The sequence below is a fragment of the Pygoscelis adeliae genome, unplaced genomic scaffold (assembly GCF_000699105.1).
Source record: "Pygoscelis adeliae isolate BGI_AS28 unplaced genomic scaffold, ASM69910v1 Scaffold298, whole genome shotgun sequence".
NCBI classification, from domain to species: Eukaryota; Metazoa; Chordata; class Aves; order Sphenisciformes; family Spheniscidae; genus Pygoscelis; species Pygoscelis adeliae.
Window position 1 is genome coordinate 2572200 of NW_008825303.1, and position 24355 is coordinate 2596554.

The following is a 24355-nucleotide window of genomic DNA, read 5'->3' on the forward strand; positions in this document are numbered from 1 at the left end:
CGGGGCCCGCCCGCTCGCCGGCGGCCGCAAGCCCGTCCCGCCGGGCCTCCCGTTATTCTCGACGACCATTTTTGTCCCTCTTTCGGTTCCCGCTGCCGCAAACGCTGCGGCGAGCGAGGGATGTCGTGCCGGTCGAGGTGCCTGCTCGCTGGGCCGAGGCCTAAACGGTACTCGGCTTAACTGGGGGGGTCATGATAATTGTTTGGGTGTTCAAGTGACGCGGTTCTTGGCTAGTTTAGCTGTTGATGATGAGGCGTTTGCTTTGCAATGGAAGTGTGACGGTAGCGTGTTAAGATCAAAGCAAACAAAGGGTAAGTGTTCGGCTGCAGATCCAGCGTTCGGTATTTGTGCTCGCAGGAGCAGCCCGGTGATGTCAGAGCCAACACCATTTTCCTCACTGTTTGCAATCCAGATTTTATGTCCTTAGACTTCTACTATGTGAAGTTCCTTGGGCCTGGAGGAGTATATCATTGGTGCTGTCCCTTTGGTTTGCTAGCAATTGAATTAAAACGTTCTTTTTGTGAACCGCTACTTCTCAATAAGTTATTTGTTCTCTCCACCTAATAGCTGTTATGAGGTTTATTTTTGTCTCTTGTCTGTTTGTCATTAGCCCAGCACTTAATGCTTCATGTTTTCTTCTATATTAAGACCCGTATCTCTTATCTGAGTTGGTGAGGTGCATTTATCCTGTTTTGTAGATGGTAAACTGAGACAATAAAGGTCAAATGTATTCAGGTGTGTGACTGTGCTGATTACTTGCATGACCTGTATATACCTAGTGTTACAGATACTTTTAAAGTTCATCTTAGTCACACATCTACATCATTGGGTGTCTCAATCCATTTAGAAACCTTTCCATATTACGATTTACTTACAGTCCTAGAGGAACATTATTTTTGGTAAAATCAGAAATAAAAAGCTGTTCTTATGAGTCCTCTATCAGTACTCAAACCTTCCGTTCTTTTATGACTGTAACTTTTTTGGTGTGTTTTGTTTTGTTTTTTTCCCCCCAGGAAGCCCTTACCAGCCCGTAATTGAAGCATTAGGAAACTATCCACAAAAGAAGTTCTACAATGTCTCAAAGCTTGGAGGCGCCAAGTATGGTAATGATACTTTTTAGTTGTTTGAAATTAGGATGGTACCAGCAGTAAACATGCACCACTTACTGCTGTAAAATGTTAGGAGATGAAGTTGTGAATACATGAATTCTTAATAGGTGTATTTGAAAGCTTATCATTTTTCAATCTGTTACTGCTTTATGAAGCTGGTAGGGGGTACTACTTCATGTAGCTTTTTTCAGTAAGGAGAAAGTATAGGTGTTGCTGGAGTTTTCAGCAGTACCCCAAATCAGAATAATTTCTCTGTTGGAAAAAATGAAGTGACAGAGAAGTCCATGTAGTAGTTCAAAAATAAAGATAGTTTTTACTATATTTTTGTGTTGTTTCTTGGTGTTCTAGTTTCACCTTACCAGCAACTTCAGATAGTGGGTAGCTGTGTGTTTACTTAAAACATAGCTTCTACTGCAATTGCTGCAGAAAGATGAGGTTTTGTGGTGTTGGTACAATTGCTTAATCTCAGCATGTCGTTAGTATGTGAAATAACAGTAAGCGGTACGTGCCAAAAAGATTTTTATCGGGTGTCTGTGTCTGGGTGTCTTTTAAAAAACAAGAAGTATGTGCACATGTGATGCGGGAGGGGAATACATGCAGATGGAGAGAGATCAGTGTCAGCTGGAACAGGCTTTACTCTTACAGATAATCAAAGCATACCTTCATTTACTCTTACAGATAATCAAAGCATACCTTCATTATTCTCTCCCTTTGTTTTCATGTTAAACTCCTAAAATACTTACCTGAGGTACATGTTAAAGGTGTTTGGGATTTTTTTTTTTTCAGTTTTGCAAGGTCTGAATTACTCTTTTATATTCACAGAATTCATGATGTCTTTCTTCACTAAAAAATTACTGGTGGATATTTCACTTTAAACCCATATTTGACAGCAGTAATTATTTCCCTGTTGTTTGAAGGGAAGAGAGAGGGGAGCCAGTGCACAATGACTGCTGAAACTGTGCTCTTGCAAATTTCTGCTGCTTGTAATAATGAAGTTAATCTTTCAGATAAGCATGTAAGAAGGAGGTAGAATGCTTTTGATTGTGGCTTTGTCCAGGAAGAAGCAGTAGTGTGAAGTAACAGAACCAGTCAGTTCTACAGCAGTTTTTTTGAAAAGCCTCGTGAGAGGAGTGGAAATATAAACAGAAAATACTACTTTCTGCTAAGATGTGCCATAAAGCTTGGAGCAGCAGTGGATATTCCTGAAGACATTCAGAGAAGGAGTCTAAATAGACTAGACTGAGAGTGTCTTTGTCTTCCAATAGAAACTTCTGTGCAGAAGTTGGAAGCCTCATATTAACTACATATTAGCAAGACATTAAATAAAATTTAGGCACAGTGTGGGACAGCACTGATAGCAAATCCAGCATCTGGAATTGCTCATTGCGTTTGTTGCTAGAACGTTAATTTTGGGTTTTACCCGTTTGCCCTCTGCCTTGGGGCTTCTGACTATAATCTGACAATAAGTGCCTGTTTAAATTAATCAGATTACTAATGTAAATGTTAATTGATTTATTTGCCAATTTGCTAGGGAGAATCTAATTTTCTAGTGTTTAAAATAGTATTCAGTTATGGGGAAAATGGTAGCTAGAAAGAGCTCAGAATGATTTAGGGCAGAGGGGGCATCTGGAGATCTAGTCCAGCCTCCTGCTGGGACTAGAGCTGATTTGGAGACCCTTTCTCGACTGAGCTCTGCAAATCTGTGAGGGTGGAGATTCCACCGCCTTTCTTGATCCTGTGCTTAACCACCCTCCCTGTGGACTTCTTTTTCCTTGTATCCAGCCACAGTGTCCCTTCCTGCACCTTGTGACTGTTTTTTGTCCTTTCACTGTGCACTTCTGAGAAGTCAGGCCTCACCTTCTCGGCAATTCCTATTAGGTTGTGGATGACTACAGTTAGCTCACTTAGCTTTTTCTTCCCAGGGTGAGCAAACCCAGGTCTCCCAACTGCTCCTGTGTGTCAGGTGCAGCAGCCCTGTAGCCGTCTTAGAAGGCCCTTTGCTGGATGTGATCTCATTTCTTGAGATCTCCTGTATCCTGGGAGGCCCAAAACTACACACGATGTTGCAGATGTGAGCTTGCTAATGCCTAGTAGAGAGAAGTAGTCGCTTCTCCATAGCTGATGGCTGCTCAGCAGCCCACTGGACGGTTGTATTTATCACTGTAAGGATGCACTGCGTGTTATTTGTAATCCAAGAAAAAGCAAAACAATTTTCTTCTGGTCACTTGGCTTTTAAATAGTGAGTGGTGGCATTACGGCTGATTAGACATGTTTTTGATGACATATTGAGTGACTTGTCTAATTAGACAACAATGGATAATATCTGAGAGGCACACAATGAGAACAGGGTCAGCAAATCCTATATTAGTAGTTTGTGGACAAACCTCAGGATTAGGTTGAGACCACCAAATCTTAACTTTTTTGTTAAAGCCTGAACTTAATTGTTTCACCTTCTTCCAACTAACTTTCTTTTATATTTCTCACTGTTCTCAAAGTCATTTGCCTGCTTGAATGGTGTTGAAAATAATGGGATTTGGGGAGAAGTGTGAATTAATCTTGATTTTTTTTTTTTTTTTAATTTGCAGTGAATAATGACATCTGCTTCTTTTTTCTCCTCCCACTACTTTCATTCTTATTTCCAGTTCCCAGATTTTTTTGTCCCAGAGAGCTGCTTCTAGTCAATACCTTAAATCCAGATCAGTAACAAACTAACTAAAGTTGTATTTAGTGAAATGTCATTCTTCTTTATATTTTACGAAATGTGTTTAATTTTAGGGCACATGGCAGAATAGTTTCTGGTCTTCGTATCACTGTTTATTTTAAAAAAAAGAAAGTATTCTGGCATTGGATGCTTTTGGCTTGATATCTCAAGTAATGAAATGGTGAAATTCACAGTTAAAAACAATATTTTTGAATATTCTAATTGTTGTTGCTTTTCACCCACTCTGATCAGTAATCCCAGCTCTAGATTCCTTGCATCTCTCTGCTGCCAGCATAGCGTACCTTCTTAAATATCACTGTCTTAACACAGTGCGGTCAAGCCATTGGTATCTTCCATTCAAATCCCATATGATAACTCATCTTCTGCAATGTATACGTTATGCAACTCACTGTTCCATATTGTGTAATGAAGATCAAACCCAAAGGCCACTGGAAAAGCAGGCTCCTGTAGCTCTCATCCTTGCAATCCCTAGCAAAGTAGAATTCTTCGAAAATGTGAGATTGTAATTTTTGAAAAACTACATAAGCTGAAGGTGTTGCACTAATTAAGTCGGTTACTTTGCTCTACCCTAGATACTCTGCCTTACTCCATACGAGTGTTGTTTGAATCCAGTATCCGTAACTGTGATGGCTTCTTAGTGAAAGAAACAGATGCTATGAACATCTTGGACTGGAAAACAAAACAGAATAATGTTGAAGTGCCCTTCTGTCCTGCCAGAGTTGTTCTTCAAGACTTTACGTAAGTGTGTGTGTGCCAAAAACACTGAAATAATCTGTGTAAAGTCACTGAGTTGTATGTGCAATTCTTTGGCTTGAAAATAAACAGCACCTAGCCTTTTGATACCGAAATATCTCTTCTTAATAGAAACCTGTGCGCTGCTTCTGCTGTCCAGTAGGTACCTCATGATAATTACATGTGATGCGAGGACAGGAGTTGTTCCGTAGAGTACCCTGGTTTTAGTGCAGGTTGGCGAGGCTGAAGCTGTTGGCCTACAAGGAACGCTTTACAGGATAAGAGCCAAAACACAAATGGAAGTGGTGACATTTTGGCTGTAGCCAGATGGCTGACGGTTCATTGAAATATATAGAATTCTTGCTTAAGATAACTGAAGATTAAATATTGCTTACTCCACAAATATATGTAATCCAATTGAATCCATGAATAGTACATATATTTAAAAAGTCTCTTAGGATATTAACTTTCTCTGTGATTTGAGTATGGCATAGCTAAAAGGGCAGTCCTTCAGCAATCTGCAAATATTAAATTTAAGCTGTTTTGCTGACTCATTAACTATATATTTATCAAGAAGTGAGATAATTAAAAAAAGGGATTGTGATACTAATAATAAAAATGAGGTAACTTCTGCTTAGCAAGCAAAGTCAGGGAGACTTATATAGTACTGTGTTATACAAACATTGTCCTCCGCAGTTTTGTACTTCAGGTGCACTTGTCTATGTAATAACAACAAGAGTATTTTTGTAAAATGCTATGAGCTTCGGAAATGGCTGGCTCCGTAAGAAGAGTAATTATACACGCTAAGGTGTTAAAAGGTATAGCACGAGCATTGCTTGCATAGCAAGGTTCTATCGTAAAGGTAATAAGTATATAAAAATTAGTTTTATAGTAAAGTACAATCATATTTCAGAAGCATAGCAAGACAAAAGAGAAATGTAATTCTCCTCTTTGAGATGTTGCTGTGTTCTTGTTTGGTATGTTATCTTTGAACATGCTGTTGCTTGTTGTGAGTGAGTACCAACTGTATTAACTTTTAAAAATGTTTCAAGTTCTTTAAAATTTAGAGAATGGAATAGTAGGGTTTTATTATCTGAAATAGAACTTAGGTGGATTTAGACGTAAATGAAGTTAAGATTAAAAAGAAGCTTGTATATTTTAGTGAGTTAATGTCCCATGTTACTGTGCTATTGTTTTTCCCCCTGTTAGTGGAATTCCAGCAATGGTGGATTTTGCTGCCATGAGGGAAGCTGTGAGAAATGCTGGAGGAGATCCTATGAAAGTCAATCCTGCCTGCCCAACGGATCTTACTGTTGATCATTCTCTGCAGATTGATTTCAGCAAATGGTAACATACCTCGTTTTTTTTGATGAACCATACATTTTTGTCTGATACTGAAGTATGGATTCACTCTGGTCTTGGTACTATCCCATCAAATCATTTGTCACGTGTGGATCCCTGAAGCTAGACCTGATGGTATCTGAAAGAGGGCTGGATAAAAATGGGTAAAATAACACTCTTGAAGGAGAGAAAGAATGGTTGTGAGGGGTTATGGATGAAGCTGACTGACAGGCCAAATTCTGGGCAAGAGATTGCTGAAGTAACTGGACCTGTCATGGTTTCCAGAAAATAGTATGTCTTAAGAGAATGAGGCAGAAGGAGTTCGTAATTTTGCTTTGCCCTGTTTTTACTGTTAATGTTAAACAAAACTTTTTTTAAACGTGTCTGCCTTGTCACAGCTCCAGAGAAATGGCTTGCAATCCTACTGGACATACAGAAAGACTGTCATTTCAGCCCATAGCTTACGATTGATTTTTTTTTTAATGGACCTGGATTTTACAACAGATTAAAAAAGGTTGCATGTAATTACAGAGAGAGAGGTGTACTTGGTAGGAGTCTGGAAAACTATTGGGCCTGGAAAACTGACAGCCTGGTTTTCCTTTTCTGGCAGGCAGTAGTAGGATGAAAACAGCCTGGGGGCTGCCTTTTGCTAGAAACATTAAACTGCAGAAGAGGAAAAACTTGCGTTTTATTCGGTGTTTGCTGAAGTAAAGATGAAGTAAATAATGCAGCTCCCCTCCGCCTTCTCCCCTGCCCCTCCATCACAGAGTCTTTCAAACTCATGCAGAATTGTGTAAATTGCTGAAGCTCTTTGGGAATTCTCAAAGTTCATGGGGAAAAAGCCTGTGGTCAAATGCACATGGGTGCATGAGTCGCTTCTGTAGACCTTCCGAATACATACAGGATTTCAGTGTGGTTAATATTGGAAGAGTGAAGAGCAAGAAGCTACAAATCATTTGTTATGTTGGATATGTGTCGTTTCAATTCTGTGGTCTGTCCATTCTTGTGTCTGGAGGTACGGCTGATTCGATTGCAATTAGGCTAGCCTAAAATTATCGGAAAGACCAAGTGTTGGCAAGAGATCTCAACATGCTGCTTTGTAATGATAAATCCGGCTTCTGTAGTTTCACTTTTGGAAAGCTTACAGGATCTCAGCAGCTGCTGGCCTATGATAAGAAACCCTTCCCTACAGGATGGTTTGTGGTGCTTTTATATAGCTTCCACCTCCTGCTGATCAGAGGCTCATGGACTAAGTTGGGATTTAGACAAGGTATCCTCTGAGGCCATGCAATATCCTGCAATTCGATAACTAAGTATCGTTCTGTGTTACTGAAGCAGTGGTTTTACTTACGAATCCATGATTTGGTAAATATTGAGAGGTAACAAGTCATTCATTTTTCACAACAAGCTTTCTTTGCTCTCATGTGAAGACTGAATATTGTACAAACAGAGGGTAGTGTGCTATATGGACTTTAAAAACAAAAACAACTTTTCTGTCTTATTTCTGACTGACTTGAATAGTGTATAAAATTTATCAGAGCCTTTGAGAATGTGTATAAAAAGCCTAATTAAATAATAAAGTTACATTTCTTTCCTTGAGAAAGCTTTGTCTGTAATCATTCCTCTGTGGATTTAACAGAACATGTACAGCACTGTCTTAAAAAAAGAAATATGTTCAGCAAGTCCACCACTTGGATGAGGCTCTACCCACACCTTCGAAGTTTAAAACCCTGAGTTTAGCCTTTGCAACGTTGTTTGTAAAGATTTCTGGTCTCTTGTGAACAAATTGAAGGAGTTTATCTGGTGGTAATTTTTCAGCCAATCCAGTTCTGTTCACTTACTTATTACCACACTACATTACTTAACTAAGCTTGTCCAGTGGTAGTTTACTTTGCAGCAGGGTTGTAGTAAAATAACTATTTTTTTCAGATAGTATTTTATAATCTGTTGAAGGGATTGCAAAAAACAAAGGAAAAAAAAAAGAGCAAAATTCCTAATGTCTAAATTATTCTTCTGTTTAATGTTACAGTGCAATACAGAATGCTCCAAATCCTGGAGGTGGTGACTCACAGAAGCCGATGGCAAAGCTTTCTCCACTTAAAGCACAGCCTCGGAAGCTACCTTGCAGGGGTCAGACTGGCTGCAAGGGGCCGTGTAGCGCCGGAGATTCGAGTCGCAACTCAGGACAATTTTCTGCGCAGATTGAGAACACACCTATCCTCTGTCCTTTCCATCTTCAGCCGGTGCCTGAGTATGAAAGCTTCCTTTTTTTTAATTATTTCCACCCTTCTGTGTTGTTAAGCCATGCCTGTGACAGTTCAGAGATGTGACTTTTTTTTTCTAAACATCCTTCTGTACTCTTCTTCACATGTGCCATAGACAGGTTTCAGCATCTAGAAGAAGGTCTGATGTAGCAGATTTGAATTAGTCTACAATAATTTTATTTTTTTTTTTACAAAAAGGGCCTTACTAAAAACAGTGCAGATGTCCAACTGTTGTGACACACGGCTGTGATTTTTAAATTCAATTTTGAGACTCCCTTGTTTCTTTACAAGGACAACAAAGCATAGGAGTAATCCTCTGTGTGTTACAAAGTAAACCTCAATGAAGCACTGATTTATTTCTAAAAATAAATTCTAGTTTTTCTGTGAGAACTTTTCAAAAGTCTCTGGCTCTTAAAGAAGAATGAAGAACTAGCCTATACATCATCCCCCAGCTTCTACGGAATCTCACAGTCTATCTGTCATTGACTTGAAATTCAATGTATATCCTGCCTGTATGTAATGGCCCAGGGGAACCTCATCTATCTGCCTTTTCCAGATTTTCAGTATTAACAGATCCTTGCGTACCATTCCATTATGACGCTTACATGTAACCATCCTCCTCTTTCCGCTGCCACCCCTTTTGCCTGATAGACTGTTCAGATCCCTATCTTCCTGTGACAGACAGGTGTAGAATTTGAAAGCTGATCAAATCTGTATCCCACAGTGATATGGTGCCATTTATCTTGGTAATTTTATAGATGTGTGGATATTCCTGCTCAGTACAGGTGTAGGAATGTAGAATTAGTGATGTTTTCAGCATTATTGATGTTTCTGGCAGGAAAACAGCAGTGGTATTTATTAAGCTGCAGTGTGAATGATGACTGTCCCTCAGGGCTTTGCAAAGCAGTATAGCTGCTAACCTTCTGACGCTGCAGAGATGAAAGGGAAGGGCCATGATGTAAAACACACCTCTAGAAAATTGAGGACTTCCTTCCTTCCTGGTACAAAGCAAGTGTGTTCCCTTCCTTGTCCACCTTCTCAAAGCAGAGGTTATTCCTCTTAAATTGTGGATTACTCCTTTATAGTGAATATCAGTATCTTAATAAATTACACTTATTGAGAAAAGATGGTTCATTTTATGAGACTGTACTGATGAGTACCTGTGAAGAAAAAATTGTGGCTCGGAGGCAGAAAATACAGAAGTGGAGGATAGTTAAAATTGCCCTGATACTGCTAAAGGGCTAGTACTGAACATGGAGAGTGTTTTTTACGTGAACTAGTGAACATCTTGGTTCTTTACCGTAATTGAATTTTGAGGTGTGCAACCCGTAAGGCTACTGATTAGGGGAAAAAAAAGCTTCTGTGTATTGTAGTACATGCTGGGAATACAGCTCTTAAAATGATATTTTTGAGATCAAATGCTTTAGGCAAACTATACCTAGAATAAACATGTTCTCCAGCACAGCACAGATGAAATCAGTTATTTTTCCCTGTTTACAGAAAGCTTGCTGCAAGGAAGGAATTATCTTTGTTCTAATAAACCACTTCAAATTTTGCTGCAGGCTTAAATGAGTCTTTCATCAAACACACAAAAATAACTTGTTCTTCTGTAATTTGAAATAAATGATGACAGTGCTTGTAAACTTGGTATCTTCCTAGGCCTGAGACAGTATTGAAAAATCAAGAGATGGAATTTGGCAGAAATAGAGAGAGGCTTCAATTTTTTAAGGTATGTCTGTGTACCTGTGGGCTTTGTATTGTGTTGTGTTTTGGTTGTTTTAAGAGCTTGCTCCATTTGTCTACCAGTGTTCAGGTTTAGATGATAAATTAAATGTAATCATTTGTAAATGTCAGACTGTCAAATCTGAACTTAATATGGGAACAGAAAATTGGCTAATAACATGGTTTATGACTTTAAGAACTGTTAGGCAGCAGAGGTTCTAAATCTAGGTGTTGCTTAAAGGGGAGATGATTTTTTGTAATTCTAACTTGAAAAAGTTCATACTGCTTGATTTGGTTCTTGTCAGCGTGAAGGCAGTTGACAAAGTAGATATTTATGAAGCATTAGTCTTTTTAATGCTTTTTAATGAGCTCAGTGCCTTAGGTCACAGTGAGTTTCTGGATAAAAGGTTCATTTATCCATACTTCTGTTACAAATCTTACTGAAGTTGGAAGCGTTGAACAGAAGCCGGTGTCGAGACATTGCTGCTCTCAAACTAGGCAGCAGTGCTGGTAAATTTGTTTTAGTGGAAGTCTTGTGTGGTGAGCATCGGCTTCTTTGTTGCTAGCCAGGGACCTCCAACATTGGTATTTGATCTTCATCCACTGATTTAACATGGTTTAAGAATCTGATGCAATGATCTAAAAATCTTTTCATATGGGTAGATGAGGAGGTTTCTTTCTGAAAGTTGCAAATTAGCTTTTACATTATTAAAGAGGGGAAACTGCCAAGCTGAATCTTGTTACGAGTTTCCACATCAGCTTTTTTGAGTCTGGCATCCTGAGTTTGCACGTAGCAAGACACTTTTCTAAATTGTGCCTTCAGTCTCATCCAGGAGTGTAAAACCTAAACTAAATTCTGCTATAAATACAAGTGCTTAGGTTCTGTTGTCTAAATACTAGTCTTAGCTGTGCTTGAAATCAGTTGTGTGAACTGGAAGGTGAGAGACTTATTCAGCCCTGCTTTTGAAAGGTAGGTATGAATTATTGATTCAGCCTTCAACAGGAATTGAATGAATGGTTTTGGTAATAATTAAGAATGTATAGAATCCAAGGGGATCACGTAGCTCTGTTTGACAAATGAGCAAAAGCCACTTGCATAAATAGCAAGTACTGTTTTATGGCATGTTAGTTTTGTCATGTTAGTTATGTTCTAAGAATTGAATATACCTTTGAAAAAATGCAACTCTTTTTTTTTTTTTCCTCATTTTGGAAAAACTACAGTGGAGTTCAAAGGTTTTCAAGAATATTTCCATAATTCCACCTGAGACTGGAATGGCGCACCAAGTTAACCTGGAATATGTGTCGAGAGTTGTTTTTGAAGTTAAAGATTTTCTATATCCAGATAGCGTGGTTGGCACAGATTCTCACACAACCATGGTAAATGGCTTGGGTATCTTGGGCTGGGGTAAGTATGCTAAGAATAACTTGATAGCGCTTTGAAAGGCATGATAAAGCATTACTGAGAAATACTTTCTACCCCCTGGGTATTTCTATCTCAAGCATAACAAACTCTGTCTTGAATTATTCTTCAGAATGTTCTTTGTCTAAAAGTAATCTCAACTAACACTTCTTTCCATCGAGAAACTGCTTTTTGTAATTCAAAGAGAAAATAGCCCAAAACCAATTGATATTTATAGAATCATAGAATAGTTTAGGTTGGAAGGGCCCTCTAAAGGTCATCTAGTCCAACCCCCTGCCTTGGGCAGGGACATCTTCAACTAGATCAGTTTGCTCAGAGCCCCGTCCAACCTGCCCTGGAATGTTTCCAGGGATGGGGCATCCACCACCTCTCTGGGCAACCTGTGCCAGTGTCTCACCACCCTCAGCGTAAAACATTTCTTCCTTGTATCTAGTCTATATCTACCCCCCTTTAGTTTAAAGCCATTCCCCCTTGTCCTGTCCCAACAGGCCCTGCTAAAAAGTTTGCTTCCATCTTTTTTATAAGCCCCCTTTAAGTACTGATAAGCTGCAATAAGGTCTCCCCAGAGCCTTCTCTTCATAGCAGAGGTGTTCCATCCCCCTGATCATTTTTGTGACCCTCCTCTGGACCTGCTCCAACAGGTCTATGTCTTTCTTGTGCTGAGGGCTCCAGAGCTGGACGCAGGACTCCAGGTGGGGTCTCACCAGAGCAGAGTAGAGCGGCAGAATCCCCTCCCTCGCCCTGCTGGCCACGCTGCTTTTGATGCAGCCCAGGATACGATTGGCATAAGTGTGTTTGTACATGCAGTATAAAATCTGTACGAAGGTTTCTTTTCTCTTGGAAAGTTAACTTTGGATATAAAATATTTTCTGGTTGACTGTGAAGTCTAACTTCAGCAGTAGTCTTGCTTGATTTTATTTTTCATGTACAGATATTTAACAGAGCTTCTACATTTCTTGCTGTAGCCTTTAGGCTTAATAGGAAGGGTTTTACTAGATTTTAGGACTTCAAAGTATTTAGCGTCGGTTATTTAAACTGATGAAAAGCAACCTAATGTTCTCCTTCCAGGTGTTGGGGGGATTGAAACAGAAGCAGTGATGCTGGGGATGCCGGTTACTCTCACTCTGCCAGAGGTGGTTGGGTGCGAACTGACAGGCACAGCCAGCCCACTTGCTACATCCATAGATATTGTTCTAAGCATTACAAAGGTAAGTAAGTTTTCAAACAAAGCAAAGTCTGTTGCAAGTTCTACCAGTGGTGTTTGAGAACTGAATTAAATGCTGGGAGTATTTTTAGTATACCTCTATATAGGTATATAGGTAACAGTGCAAAAAGATACAAATAATCTCTAAACATTTTTATTTAATAGTCCTCCGAAGTAGTGGGTTTTTTCTTTTCTCCTATAGTGGTTTATTTACAGACCCTCTTTGACTAAAAAATAATAATAATAAAAAAAAAAGGACCTGTACAGGTTGGGAGCAGGGGAGAGAAGCCCTGTTTTCCATTTTTCTCCTGCTGACAGCATGTAGGCGGCTTCTCTAGCTCAGAAACTTTTTCTGGATACCCTTTTTGTTCTAAAATGCTCCGGCAAGACACAAGGCCTGTCTGTGGTTGTAAGCTGGTATAACTCAAGAATATATTTTCTGAAGACAGGGTTTTGCCAGGGCGGCACAAACTGTCGCTGTTGTAGTAGGTGAAGAGTTAGCGTCAAATCACTGAAGAGCTGTGATGGCTTTGAAAATACATTCTTCTTTCTGGCATGATGCTTTAAGAAGCGTGTATCTGTTCTTGACTAGGAAATCTGAAGAACTCAACTGCAGATGGGAGGTGTGTTTTATGATGTCCACTTCCAGTGTAGATTTTTAGAACCCAGTATGTTAACGGGGCTTGGTTTTTTGGTTTTTGTTTGTTTTTTCAAACGTGGGCCTTAAGGTTTCAGCTTTTTGTTTTGAATGTTCATGACTTGCTAATTGCGAATTGTTGCAACAAACATAGCTTGCATTGTACCTCTTCACATAACACATGTTGTTGTGCGTTCTTTTAAACAGCATCTTAGGCAAGCTGATGTCGCTGGAAAATTTGTTGAGTTTTTTGGGAGTGGAGTTTCCCAGCTGTCTGTAGCAGACCGAACCACAATAGCAAACATGTGTCCTGAATATGGTGCTATTCTGAGCTTTTTCCCTGTTGATAATGTGACGTTGAAGCACTTAAAGCATACAGGTAAAGGTGAAATTAAAATAGTGGTTCATTGTAATCGTGTTTTAGATATATGGCAATATGTTTTTTGCTTAAAACTCCATAGTTCTTAAACAGCGATTTTCTGCAGAGTTCTGACGTGGATTTAATGTATAAAATTCTGCTGTACAGTAACAGGCTGTGTCATGGGATATACTTGGCTGCAACTTTCATCCTGTAGAATCTCATGCATCTGAGGAATACCTACCACAAAAACTGTACCATACATATTTACCGTTGGCTAGTTTTGTGGGACACTTAGTATGTGGCATTTGGGTCCGAGTTGTTCACCTGCTTTATTGGCACGGATGTTTTCTCGTGGCCTGTTTGGTGTCCATGTATCCCATGTATCTAAGTGAGGCAGTAGTTTTTGCATGCACGACACTGGCATGTGGATAGCTGACTTGCCCTTGAGGTTTGTGTCCAGTCTGGTTCATTTGTGTACTACCTCATTTCCTAACATCATGTTATTTTTCAACATCCGGAGTCATGTTTTTGAAAGCACAGGTAAACCTTTAAAAGAAAAGTATTAAGAAAATTCTCGCTTATATTCCATACACTTTTCAAAATATAAGTCGTCTTGATATGAACTGAATCTCTTTAACCACCTGTAGATTCCCTACAAAATCAAAATCTAAAATGATTACTAGAAATAAGTGAAACCGCAAAACAAATCGCAACACGTTTCTGATTTTTTTTCACAATGACTTTTTTCCTTTGAAGAGCATTATTTCACCGATATTTCAAGCTAAGTTAGAGAAAGCCACAGGGTAACATACCAGAAAAAGCTCACTCACATTAGTAAGCCTTTCTGACACTGGAATCTGTCACTTTTAAAAATGAGTTAAGCATTTTTAATTTAATAACAAACATGTTTTGTCTGGTCAGTGCAGAGCAAACGAAACGTTTTCGAACAGTAGCCAGTAATACTGGCTATTATCAACTAAGCACATGATCTGTATTAAACAAGTAAATCTTAGAGAAAAGCTTTATGAACTTCAACGACAAATCTGTAAATTTAATTAGAGTTACAACTGCTAGAGTTGGAATAGCTTATTTTCTTCCTTGATGGAAGAAGGAAAGCTAATCAGAAAAAAAAAATTTAAAGTGTTTTAATTTGTGTATCATTCCTGAATACAACCTCCATAGCTCCTGGAGGTTGCGGTCTGGAGGTGGTGTGCCTTGAAAAAAAAAAAGTACTTTGGATGTTCAAGGACAAATCTGATACACTTGAAACAGTCTTAATTTCTGAGAACTGTATGTTTTGTTTTATTTTTTTAAATGTGAATTTTGTCATGTTTGAAATAACCTTCCTAAGGTTTTGACAAGGCCAAGCTTGAGGTCATGGAAGCGTATCTTAAAGCTGTGAAGTTATTTAGAAATGATGAGAGTTCTTCCAGAGAACCTGAGTATTCCCAGGTATGCTTGAAATCACTTGTTTCTCTATGTTTGATTCTTATAATAAATAACTGCTGATCTGACAATTTTGTCTCCTGCTGTAATTTTCATTGCTTTAATAAAAGTTGCATTTATTAACTCACAATTTTGACAAGCAGAGTATGTTTGCAAAATATAGAGGGGGGTGGGGAAAGAAGGGAAGTACAATATTCATGTCAACTAACAGATACTGAATTCCTGTCGCTCCCGAGTGATCAGATAAGTCTTGTGGATGGTAGAAAAGTTAGGGATAACATTAAAACACTTTGAATAAGATGAATAGCCTTTTACAGTGGGCGGTCTTGAAAATGGAAGCCCAGAGTTTTAATGTCTCAGAACATTCAGATTTTAAACAAAAGAGGTCCTGGATGTCTCAAGAGTATATTCAATGTAATGCTGGGCTGGGTTTGATAATGTGTGCTTTTTCTTTGTTTCTTTTTTTTTTTTAGGTAGTGCAGATTAGTCCAAGTTCTATAATTCCATATGTCAGTGGCCCCAAGAGGTCCCAAGATAGAGTGGCTGTTAATAACATGAAAAGTGACTTCCAAGCCTGCTTAAATGAAAAGGTTTGTACAACTGATATACTCTTCAAAAGGTACTTCCAATAATCTACGTGAATAAATGTTATGTTACTTATTCCTTGCATACCTGCTGAGCCCTCTTTATTACCATATAAACAGCTTATCCAATGATATTCTTCTCTTGCTTGACAAGTGTCCCGAGGGTAGTAGCTTGTAGTCATAGGTGTGTTTGTCAGGAACATGAACTTCCAAAAATCCTTACTTTCACAGTTTAGATTGCTAGGGAGGAAAAACTTGAAGTTAAGTAATAAATAGCATAAGTTTGGGAAACATTTTCTCATTTTCAGAGTTTTTAAACAGCTGTATTTTACTTAATTTCCAAAACAGAATTACCATAAGAAAAGAAAACTCATATCTTAAAGGAGATGCAGAAAGACTTCCAAGATTTGCAGCTAATCAGTGTTCTTGGTTCTTAACTTAGCAAGTGATTTTTTTTTTTCTTGCAGCTTAACTTGACTTCACAGAGGAAATGTTTTTACTCTGAAGGGGATAATTTTTGGTTAGGAGTACGTATAGGTATCTAAGAATGCAGCTAATACAGGAATGCATCTTCATTTTTAGTGTCGATCATTAAAGTTGAAGACTGGCAGGAGTATTAGAAACATTTACACTTAGACACTCTGTAAAAATTCTTTCTGTTGGTTTTAGCGTTTCTGACTTGTAATGAGGTGTATAATACAGAATGAGCAGTTGTGCTAGAGAGAAAAATCATAACTGATTATGGATCACAGAATGGTTGATGTTGAAAGGGATCTCTGGAGGATGACTGAGTGCTGAAGAGCTGGCGGGTGTGAAACGTTAATGGACCTAGTCTGCTTTTAGTTATAATCCTCTTCCAATTAAAATCTTGGGTATGCTTCTAATTCAGAAACAAATATTGTATAGAATTAGATATGTACTCGTAAGGGATTGTTCTTTCATGTATAGCAGGAAATGAGTGTGGGATCAGCTGTGCTTTTGGACTGGCATTTGTTCACAATTGTTGCAAAGTTAAAGCGATTACGAAGAAAGAAGGATGAGACCACTGGATATATGGAGAGAGGCATGAACTGAGGGCTGCTTTTAGAATCTGTTTAAGGGTTCCTAATAGGACAGCTGAGTATTATTTTAAAATGAGGGTTCACTTGGTCTTGCTGTAATGTCGTACTTTCTGTACTATAATAACTGCTAACATGTATTTTTGTCATCTAGTCTGGTGTTAAAGGGTTTCAGATTGCAGTTGAGAAACAGAATGACATTGTACCTGTTCAGTATGAAGGAAACGAATACAAGCTATCTCATGGCTGCATTGTCATTGCTGCAGTAATCAGCTGTACAAATAACTGTAATCCATCTGTCATGCTTGCTGCAGGTATGTTGTGACGAGTGACAACTAACTTGGTCTTAATGGTGCTCCCGTGTTCACACAGCCTTTACCTTCGCTTTTGTAGATTCTTTGTAATGACTTGACCTAAAGGTTTGAAACTGTAAACTTTCAGCCTTAACCTCCAGAACATACAACAAGTTTATATAACGAAAGTTACTTTTCAATAACAACAATCTGAAAAATTTTGTGTCATAAAGCAGTATTAATGATGGTAACTACAAAATATTTATATTTGGTAGTATTTCAACAGGTAACCAGTTCTAGGGCTCTTTTCAGATGGATGCACGTAGCGACACAATTGGTGCAGAAGGTGGGCTTTAGCTGTGACTCCATCCTTGGACGATGGTAGCTTGAACTGTAGTTAGCTGGAGTCTGGAAAGAAAATCCATATTGCTGAACAATTGTTCTGCGCTTTAGCCACAAGTTCAGGAGTATGTGCCATACTGTCGCAAGCTCCGTACAATTTTCCCAGAACAGTTAATCCTCTCTCAGACCTTGCTTTCTTCTTTTGAGGTCCTCTGTGGCCAAGGCAAGCTTCCCTTTGAGGCTGTGTGGCCTGTATCAGAAGAATAATAAGTGAATTTGCACTGTCAGCTAGAACATGGGAAGGAGATTTTTCTTATGGAAAAGAAAATGGGCATCTACATTATAGGAATGGGAACAAAAACCTGAATGGTATTGTTATGAGTTAAGAAACTTTATTCAGGCAAGTGGTTGCTTTAATAATTTAATAAAATGAAGGTCTACTCATCCTCTGGGTTTTTTTATGCTTAATTTAACTAAGGTAGCATCATATAGATGTTCTTTTAAGGGATATACAAAACATAAGCTGTCTTTTTTTTTTTTTTTTGGTAGGTCTCCTGGCCAAAAAAGCTGTTGAAGCTGGCCTAGTGGTTAAGCCCTACATAAGAACAAGTTTATCACCGGGCAGTGGAATGGTTACACATTACCTCAGTTCAAGTGGAGTATTACCATACCTCAGTAAGCTTGGGTAAGTTGTGACTCCTACTTCATGTGTCATTTTAGGAAAATAGTACAGGGGGTTTATACAGGTTGATAAATATGGTTGCTGTTCATTTTGGGTTGGCTAGTTCTTAACTTACCAGATGGTCATTTTAACTACTTGCTGACTTAAAGTTGTGGTTTGCTCCATTTTATTCCCACTTTACAATTTACTATGTGTAGATCTCTACCCCACCTAAGCTCTGTTCTTTCAGTAGCGATCTACTTAATTGTAAGTGTCTTAAAAGACAGGATGCACTTGTTTAAATATTTAAAAAGTGGAAGCTGGATGTAAATTTGTCAGGACAGTCTGTATTAGTCTTTTCTTAACGTTGCTGCTGTCGAGGGTTGTTTAGCATGTTTTTGGTTGCTCTGTAGCAATAACAAATTATGTTCATAATTCTGCAACAGTGCCCAGCTGTGCTCTGTGAGGAATGTTACTGCCTTTGTTTTGCCATTACTTACGGAACTAACAACATTCTGAGATATTTTGTTTGACTTATCTTGATCAGTTACAAAAATGTTTCCTTGTATCTTCCTGCTTGCATCAGTGAGATGGAGTGTCTGCGGTTCACTTCCAAAAAAGTCTTAATTGTCAAAGGAAAAACAAGAATCTTCTTAGTGACCGCTAATAAAAGAAAAAGCTGTTTTGCTAACAAATTGCTTGTGATCATTTAATGTGCTACTTCATTGGTTTTTTCCAATGTAGGTTTGAGGTTGTCGGTTATGGGTGTTCAACCTGCGTTGGAAACACTGCCCCCTTGCCAGAAGCCATCAGGAATGCAATCAAACAGGTAAAGCTCCAAGGCTTGTTGAATACAGAAATATAATTCTCACCCAGTTAAGCGATCAAGAAATACAGTAATCTGTGCAAAATGTACTTTATTGTTGGTTTGGACTCTGCATGATGTTTTTGCACATCAGAGGGAGACCATGGTAATTCGTTGCTATGTAAATAAACATAATAAATAGCATTTGTAGCATACAGATATAGATTAAAAGATAAATACATAGGATCTAATCTTATGGAGGATGCAATGTGTAGATTTTGAATCGTAAATGAAGAGGAGGGTTTTAAAGAGCTATGTGCTTGAGTGATTTTTAACTAGCAGTGTCTGAACAGCTGCAGCATTTTTCCTCTGTGAAGCAGAAGAAAAATAAAAGGCAGGAGAGGAGTTCACTGAAGTGATTGGAAAACACATCAGAGGGTCAAGAGTGAAAAGGGGGGGGAGGAGGAAGGGTAGCGGGAGAGAACAAAATGCCTTTAAATCGAAGTGTTGCAATGTATATTTGAAGTGGAATGCTAAAAGCATATCAACAAAAAAATAGCACAAAGCTGTTGAAGTACGACGAAGTCCTAGAAAAATATATATGGGTCTGCCTTTCAGGGTGATATAATTGCCTGTGGAGTATTGTCTGGAACAAAGAACTTTGAAGGACGTATCTGTGACTGTGTCCGTGCCAACTACCTTGCTTCTCCACCGCTAGTAGTTGCTTATGCTATTGCAGGCACTGTTAGAATAGACTTTGAAACTGAGCCTTTGGGTAAGTATTTCCTTACGTCTCATATTTCTGCATCTAATGCATACGTAGAAGAGGTTTCTTCACATGCATTTCAGCATACAAAACCAGTATATTTTGAGAGAAAGCACAGTCGTATTTGGTGTTGCTCATCGCTAAAGCAAAGCATCCACTTAATTGATGAAATTCTTTGCATATCTGGTATCATCTCTGAAGACCTGAATATGTACCTATTTATATTCTAATATAAACATAAAGTCTAATATTTTTTTTCTTCAAAATTACTATTCTGTTTAAAATCTTACTCAGGCACTGGCTTTAATGGCAAAAGTATTTACTTACGAGATATTTGGCCCACCCGAAGAGAACTTCACACAGTGGAGGAAGAGTGTGTGATATCATCCATGTTTAAGGAATTGAAAGAAAAAATGGAGGTAAGAACGGTCTTCTGTTCTACATAACTTAAAGATTGCATTTTATTGTAGCTTTAGAATATCTTCTAGTTGAATGTGATTGGTTTGTCAGTTATTTCCATTACTGTAAAGGAGGACTTAACTGAGATGGATACTTGTATTAAATAGTGATTCTTAAGTGATATCCGGTAAGGTGACTTGAAGTATAAAATAGAAATTAAAAAGAAAATCACCACTAAGACTTTAGTTTCAGAATGTAAACAGATCGTAAAGCAATTTCTCTGTTCTTTTTGGTTAACTTTCTTTTTTGTAGAAAGGAAACAAACGATGGAATTTACTGGAAGCACCTGAGTCAACTTTATTTCCCTGGGATTTAAAATCTACTTATATCAGATGTCCTTCCTTTTTTGATAAACTTGTAAGTACATTGGATCCATCCACCAGATTATATGCATTACATTTAAGTAAAGGAATAGCTATTCCTGTGAAGCTTTGAAGTTTAAAGTAACACATTTGACTATCACTAATATTTCTGACTTTTTTTAAATACTATTTGTATCTCTGGAATGAGTGGAGCCCGTACATCAAAGTGCCTTCATATATTGCAGATATGTTTTGTGTCTCAAAGGATATTGGAAGAAAACTGTTTCTTATTTTGTTGTTGTTCCCCCGCCCCTTCCCTTTTAGGCCAAAGAACCGGTTTCACCACAGCCAATTGAAAATGCCCATGTCTTGCTCTATTTGGGAGATTCTGTAACTACAGATCACATATCCCCTGCTGGAAGCATTGCAAGGAGTAGTGCTGCTGCTAAGTATCTGACCAACAAAGGGTAAGGACTTTTCATACTAAACGGCTCTAATTATATCAGAGGACTGCTTCACATGCCAAATAGTTGATCAGCGCCGTTGCTTTCTTTTTATAAATGCCTGTCTGCATGAAGTGAAGATTATACATGGATAAGCAAAATAGTAACTGTTACTGGCATTTATAAGTAATCACCTGTCTTGCAATCCCAGTAGCTGCCTTTCTTGCAGTCTCTAAGATTACAACAAACAGCTGAGACATACTCTTAAAGAACTCATTCTCATAGCTGTCGTTACAATAACGTCTGTGGCCAAATGCATGCCAAAGCAAAAATAACTTACTAATTTACAAATCAGGTGACTGATTGTCTGTTAATGTGAGGTTAGTCACTGTTACTGTCATTGGCCTCAAGAACAGTCGGATAGATGCACAGAACAGATCAGAAGCTCTTAGAAACATATATAGTTTAAAAAAAATGAAGCCCAGTTTTATAAATGAATGTGATTCGTGCTCTAACTTACCCCTCTGCATCAGTGAGCATCCTGCAGCAATGGTGGGTGCCTTTCACCTCTGCTGAAATTCTGAAAAGAGACAGAACACAATGCAGTGCTGAGCTATTCAGTGTCGCACCTCTGCTGGATATTTTGGAAATTATATTATTGCATTATATTGCAAAGGTGTATTATTATTATTATTATTATTACTACAGTATCAGTGAAGCACAACAAAATAATAGCCTGTGGTGTGGCCTCATCTTTCTAACTATTGCATTCAGTCTGAATGAGTAGTATTACGAGAAAGAAAGAATTAATGGGCCTTTAATCCCAGCATGGTCGTTTGATTTATGAGTAAAGCTCTCGTTTTGGTACAACACTTGTTAATACATACGCTGGTAGAGGTAAGAGGATTAGTAAACGGGCTTGTTTCCTAGAACAGTCTCCCCATAATTCTTCTGTAAATACCATACTGCTCATAGAATTTTATAATGAAGTCATTGAAAAGGAATTTAAAATTGCAGCTTTCCTCATGAAGAATCTAGCAATGATTTACACAATTTGTTCATGATTTATAACAATTACATTTGTTGGATGAATAGTTCTTTACATCTTGCACTGAAAACTTAGAGATGCTGCAATAATTATTATAAAAATCATAATATCATTTTAAACCAGGTAATCTTTAAAATAACTGATTCCCTTTTAAATATTTTTTTTTATTCTAGACTCACACCTCGTGAATTCAACTCTTACGGAGCTCGAAGAGGTAATGATGCTGTGATGACAAGAGGTACCTTTGCAAATATCAAGCTTCTGAATAAGTTCATAGGAAAACCAGCTCCTAAAACAATTCACTTCCCATCAGGACAAACGGTAAAAATATATTTGTTTGCACAGCTACTCTGAAGTTGTGGTGCGGATTTAGAACTCACTCAAACTATTTCACTTTGTTATTCCACAGCTAGATGTGTTTGAAGCAGCGGAGTTGTACCAGAAGGAAGGCATCCCTGTAATTATTCTAGCAGGAAGGAAGTATGGACTGGGTAGCTCAAGAGACTGGGCTGCAAAAGGGCCTTTTTTACTGGTACTGCTGGTTTGTTTGGTTTTGGGGTGTGTTTTTGGTTTTTTAGGAAATACCTAAAACCACATTGTTTAGTTTTGGGCATGAATGTGTTTAGAAACTGTCCCCAATTTTGAATATAATACCACATTTTGTTTTTAAAGACTTCTCAATAGTTTCTTTGCTAGAATCTTCATGGAAGAGAATCACTAAGTAAGTCAGGATAAATCTGAATTTCCGGATTATGTAACTTACCATCTTAGACTCCAGACTCTGAGATAAATTGGACATTTATCTAGTGCTGACCTCTGGTCTCTGTGGGGTATTAAGTATCTAGCTATTGGAGACCGATTTCCACTAAGATTCAGACTATATTCTGAGTCAGCCATTTATTCATGTGGAGTAATGGAAGCAACTCCATCTGGTCTGGGATTTCTGCCTGCTAACTACGGCATGGTCCCTGGCTGTTATAAAGCTCCATTTCATACTGTATGGGCCTACTCTGGCTTATTTGCTTTCATCTAGCTGTAAAGCTAAAAGATGTTACTTATTCACAGGGCTCATACAAAGCACTCTCTTACTCGTCAGTTTGAATTGCAAGATTTTGGACATAATAGGTATTTGAAGCTTACTTCTGCATTTCGCTCTGACTACTGTACTGAAGTACAAAATCACTTGTATTTTTGCAGGGTGTTAAAGCTGTCCTAGCTGAAAGCTATGAGAAGGTTCATAAAAGTCAGTTGATTGGAATTGGCATAGCTCCACTTCAGTTTCTTCCTGGGGAAAATCCAAGTATTTTGGGTCTCACTGGCAGAGAGCAATTTTCTATATTGTTCCCTCCAGAGCTGTCGCCCGGAATGACTTTGGATATTAAGGTATCTTTGCAATATTTTTTTAATTTCTCTGTTGAATGCGGTGACGAGTGAAAGCACAGAAAGAAAAGTTAATCCTGATGATTGAAAGCAGGAAAAACCAAAACTTAATTCTCTTTGAAAGTAAGCTTATAGTCTTGCCTGCTGAAGTTTGTCCCGGCTACTGAAGTTTCCCAAAGTGCATATACACATGTTCTCTCCACGCAACTTTTCGTGCAACCTGAAATTCTTGATTGTTCTTTTGGGCATTGTTGCCCCCCTCATGGGCACCGTATTAGGGTAGAATTGAGTCTTGTCTCTCATTCAGGCCCTTTTAAAGACAAGGGTGTGACTGAGAGAGGCTTTGCTCAAAGGGAAAAAGCCAGAAATGGCTTTTTCTTTGTTATCGATCAGTACGTAGCGTGCTCCCAGCTGGATCTAAGCTGTGCAGTAAAATAAGCCTTCATTCTGTTCCCAGCAGTGTCTCGGGTCTGCAGTGGCAGATAAGCGGGTTGAATTTGCTTGTGTTCAACAAAACTTGGGGTTAGAGTGCTAACTGAGACTAAGCAAGGGGAAGTGAAAGCAAAACTCTTAATTGGTCTCTTTTTTGCTTTTGTTTTGAAGACAAGCACTGGAAAAGTATTCAGCGTGATTGCCTTGTTTGAAAATGATATGGAGATAACTCTCTACAAATATGGTGGAAGTCTAAACTTTGTGGCTCGAAGATTCTTGTAGTAGCTACTGACTACATGGGTACCTTGCATAACTGGTAATTCTGAAAATGCCTTGTGTGAACCCAGGAATCTGTACTGTGGAACTGCGAACAGTCCTAGTGTGCTCAAAGTTACTTCGTCCATGGATGTAAAAGATTGTGAATCATTGTAACTGCAACAAGATCCTTCCTGATTTTAAATAATATTCTAATGGTGCTATTAAACATTGCTAAAATCAACATGTGTATTGTGGCAGAGAGCTGTAAGTATGGAGGGGATGTTTTATCAGACCATTTTGTAAATAAACTATGCGAAATCTGAAACTGATTGTGCTGAAGATTATTATGTAAGAAGATTTTCTGCAGCTGTTTCCACTCAGTTTTTGCACCTGTAAATCTGTGTACTGCTGTTTGTTGATTTAAGGGTAGCAGATGGTATGGAATGTTACAGGCCAAACTCTTTTTTTTTGCATCCAGAGCTTAAAACAGGTGTTCAGTTTTGAATTTCTTGCTCTTTAGGTTATGGGCTGAACAAAAAGCAGGCCACATGAGGCCCACGGTATCC

At 38.4% G+C, this 24355-nt stretch overlaps 1 protein-coding gene across 1 annotated transcript in view; it reads left to right on the top strand.

Annotated features, from left to right (window-relative positions):
* Positions 1 to 24114, top strand: part of IREB2 (iron-responsive element binding protein 2) — a 25422-nt gene extending 1308 nt beyond the window's left edge. The window contains exons 2-23 of the mRNA XM_009330105.1: positions 119 to 311; positions 1014 to 1103; positions 4404 to 4569; positions 5773 to 5910; positions 7934 to 8155; positions 9828 to 9897; positions 11112 to 11295; positions 12379 to 12518; positions 13359 to 13530; positions 14864 to 14964; positions 15432 to 15548; positions 16755 to 16914; positions 17785 to 17920; positions 18641 to 18725; positions 19320 to 19476; positions 19762 to 19886; positions 20179 to 20283; positions 20553 to 20695; positions 21893 to 22040; positions 22129 to 22251; positions 22917 to 23102; positions 23703 to 24114. Of these exons, the coding sequence (XP_009328380.1) occupies positions 119 to 311; positions 1014 to 1103; positions 4404 to 4569; positions 5773 to 5910; positions 7934 to 8155; positions 9828 to 9897; positions 11112 to 11295; positions 12379 to 12518; positions 13359 to 13530; positions 14864 to 14964; positions 15432 to 15548; positions 16755 to 16914; positions 17785 to 17920; positions 18641 to 18725; positions 19320 to 19476; positions 19762 to 19886; positions 20179 to 20283; positions 20553 to 20695; positions 21893 to 22040; positions 22129 to 22251; positions 22917 to 23102; positions 23703 to 23813 (3072 nt within the window). The 3' untranslated portion in view covers positions 23814 to 24114. The remainder of the gene's footprint in view (positions 1 to 118; positions 312 to 1013; positions 1104 to 4403; positions 4570 to 5772; positions 5911 to 7933; positions 8156 to 9827; positions 9898 to 11111; positions 11296 to 12378; positions 12519 to 13358; positions 13531 to 14863; positions 14965 to 15431; positions 15549 to 16754; positions 16915 to 17784; positions 17921 to 18640; positions 18726 to 19319; positions 19477 to 19761; positions 19887 to 20178; positions 20284 to 20552; positions 20696 to 21892; positions 22041 to 22128; positions 22252 to 22916; positions 23103 to 23702) is intronic.
* Positions 24115 to 24355: the final 241 nt, after the last annotated feature.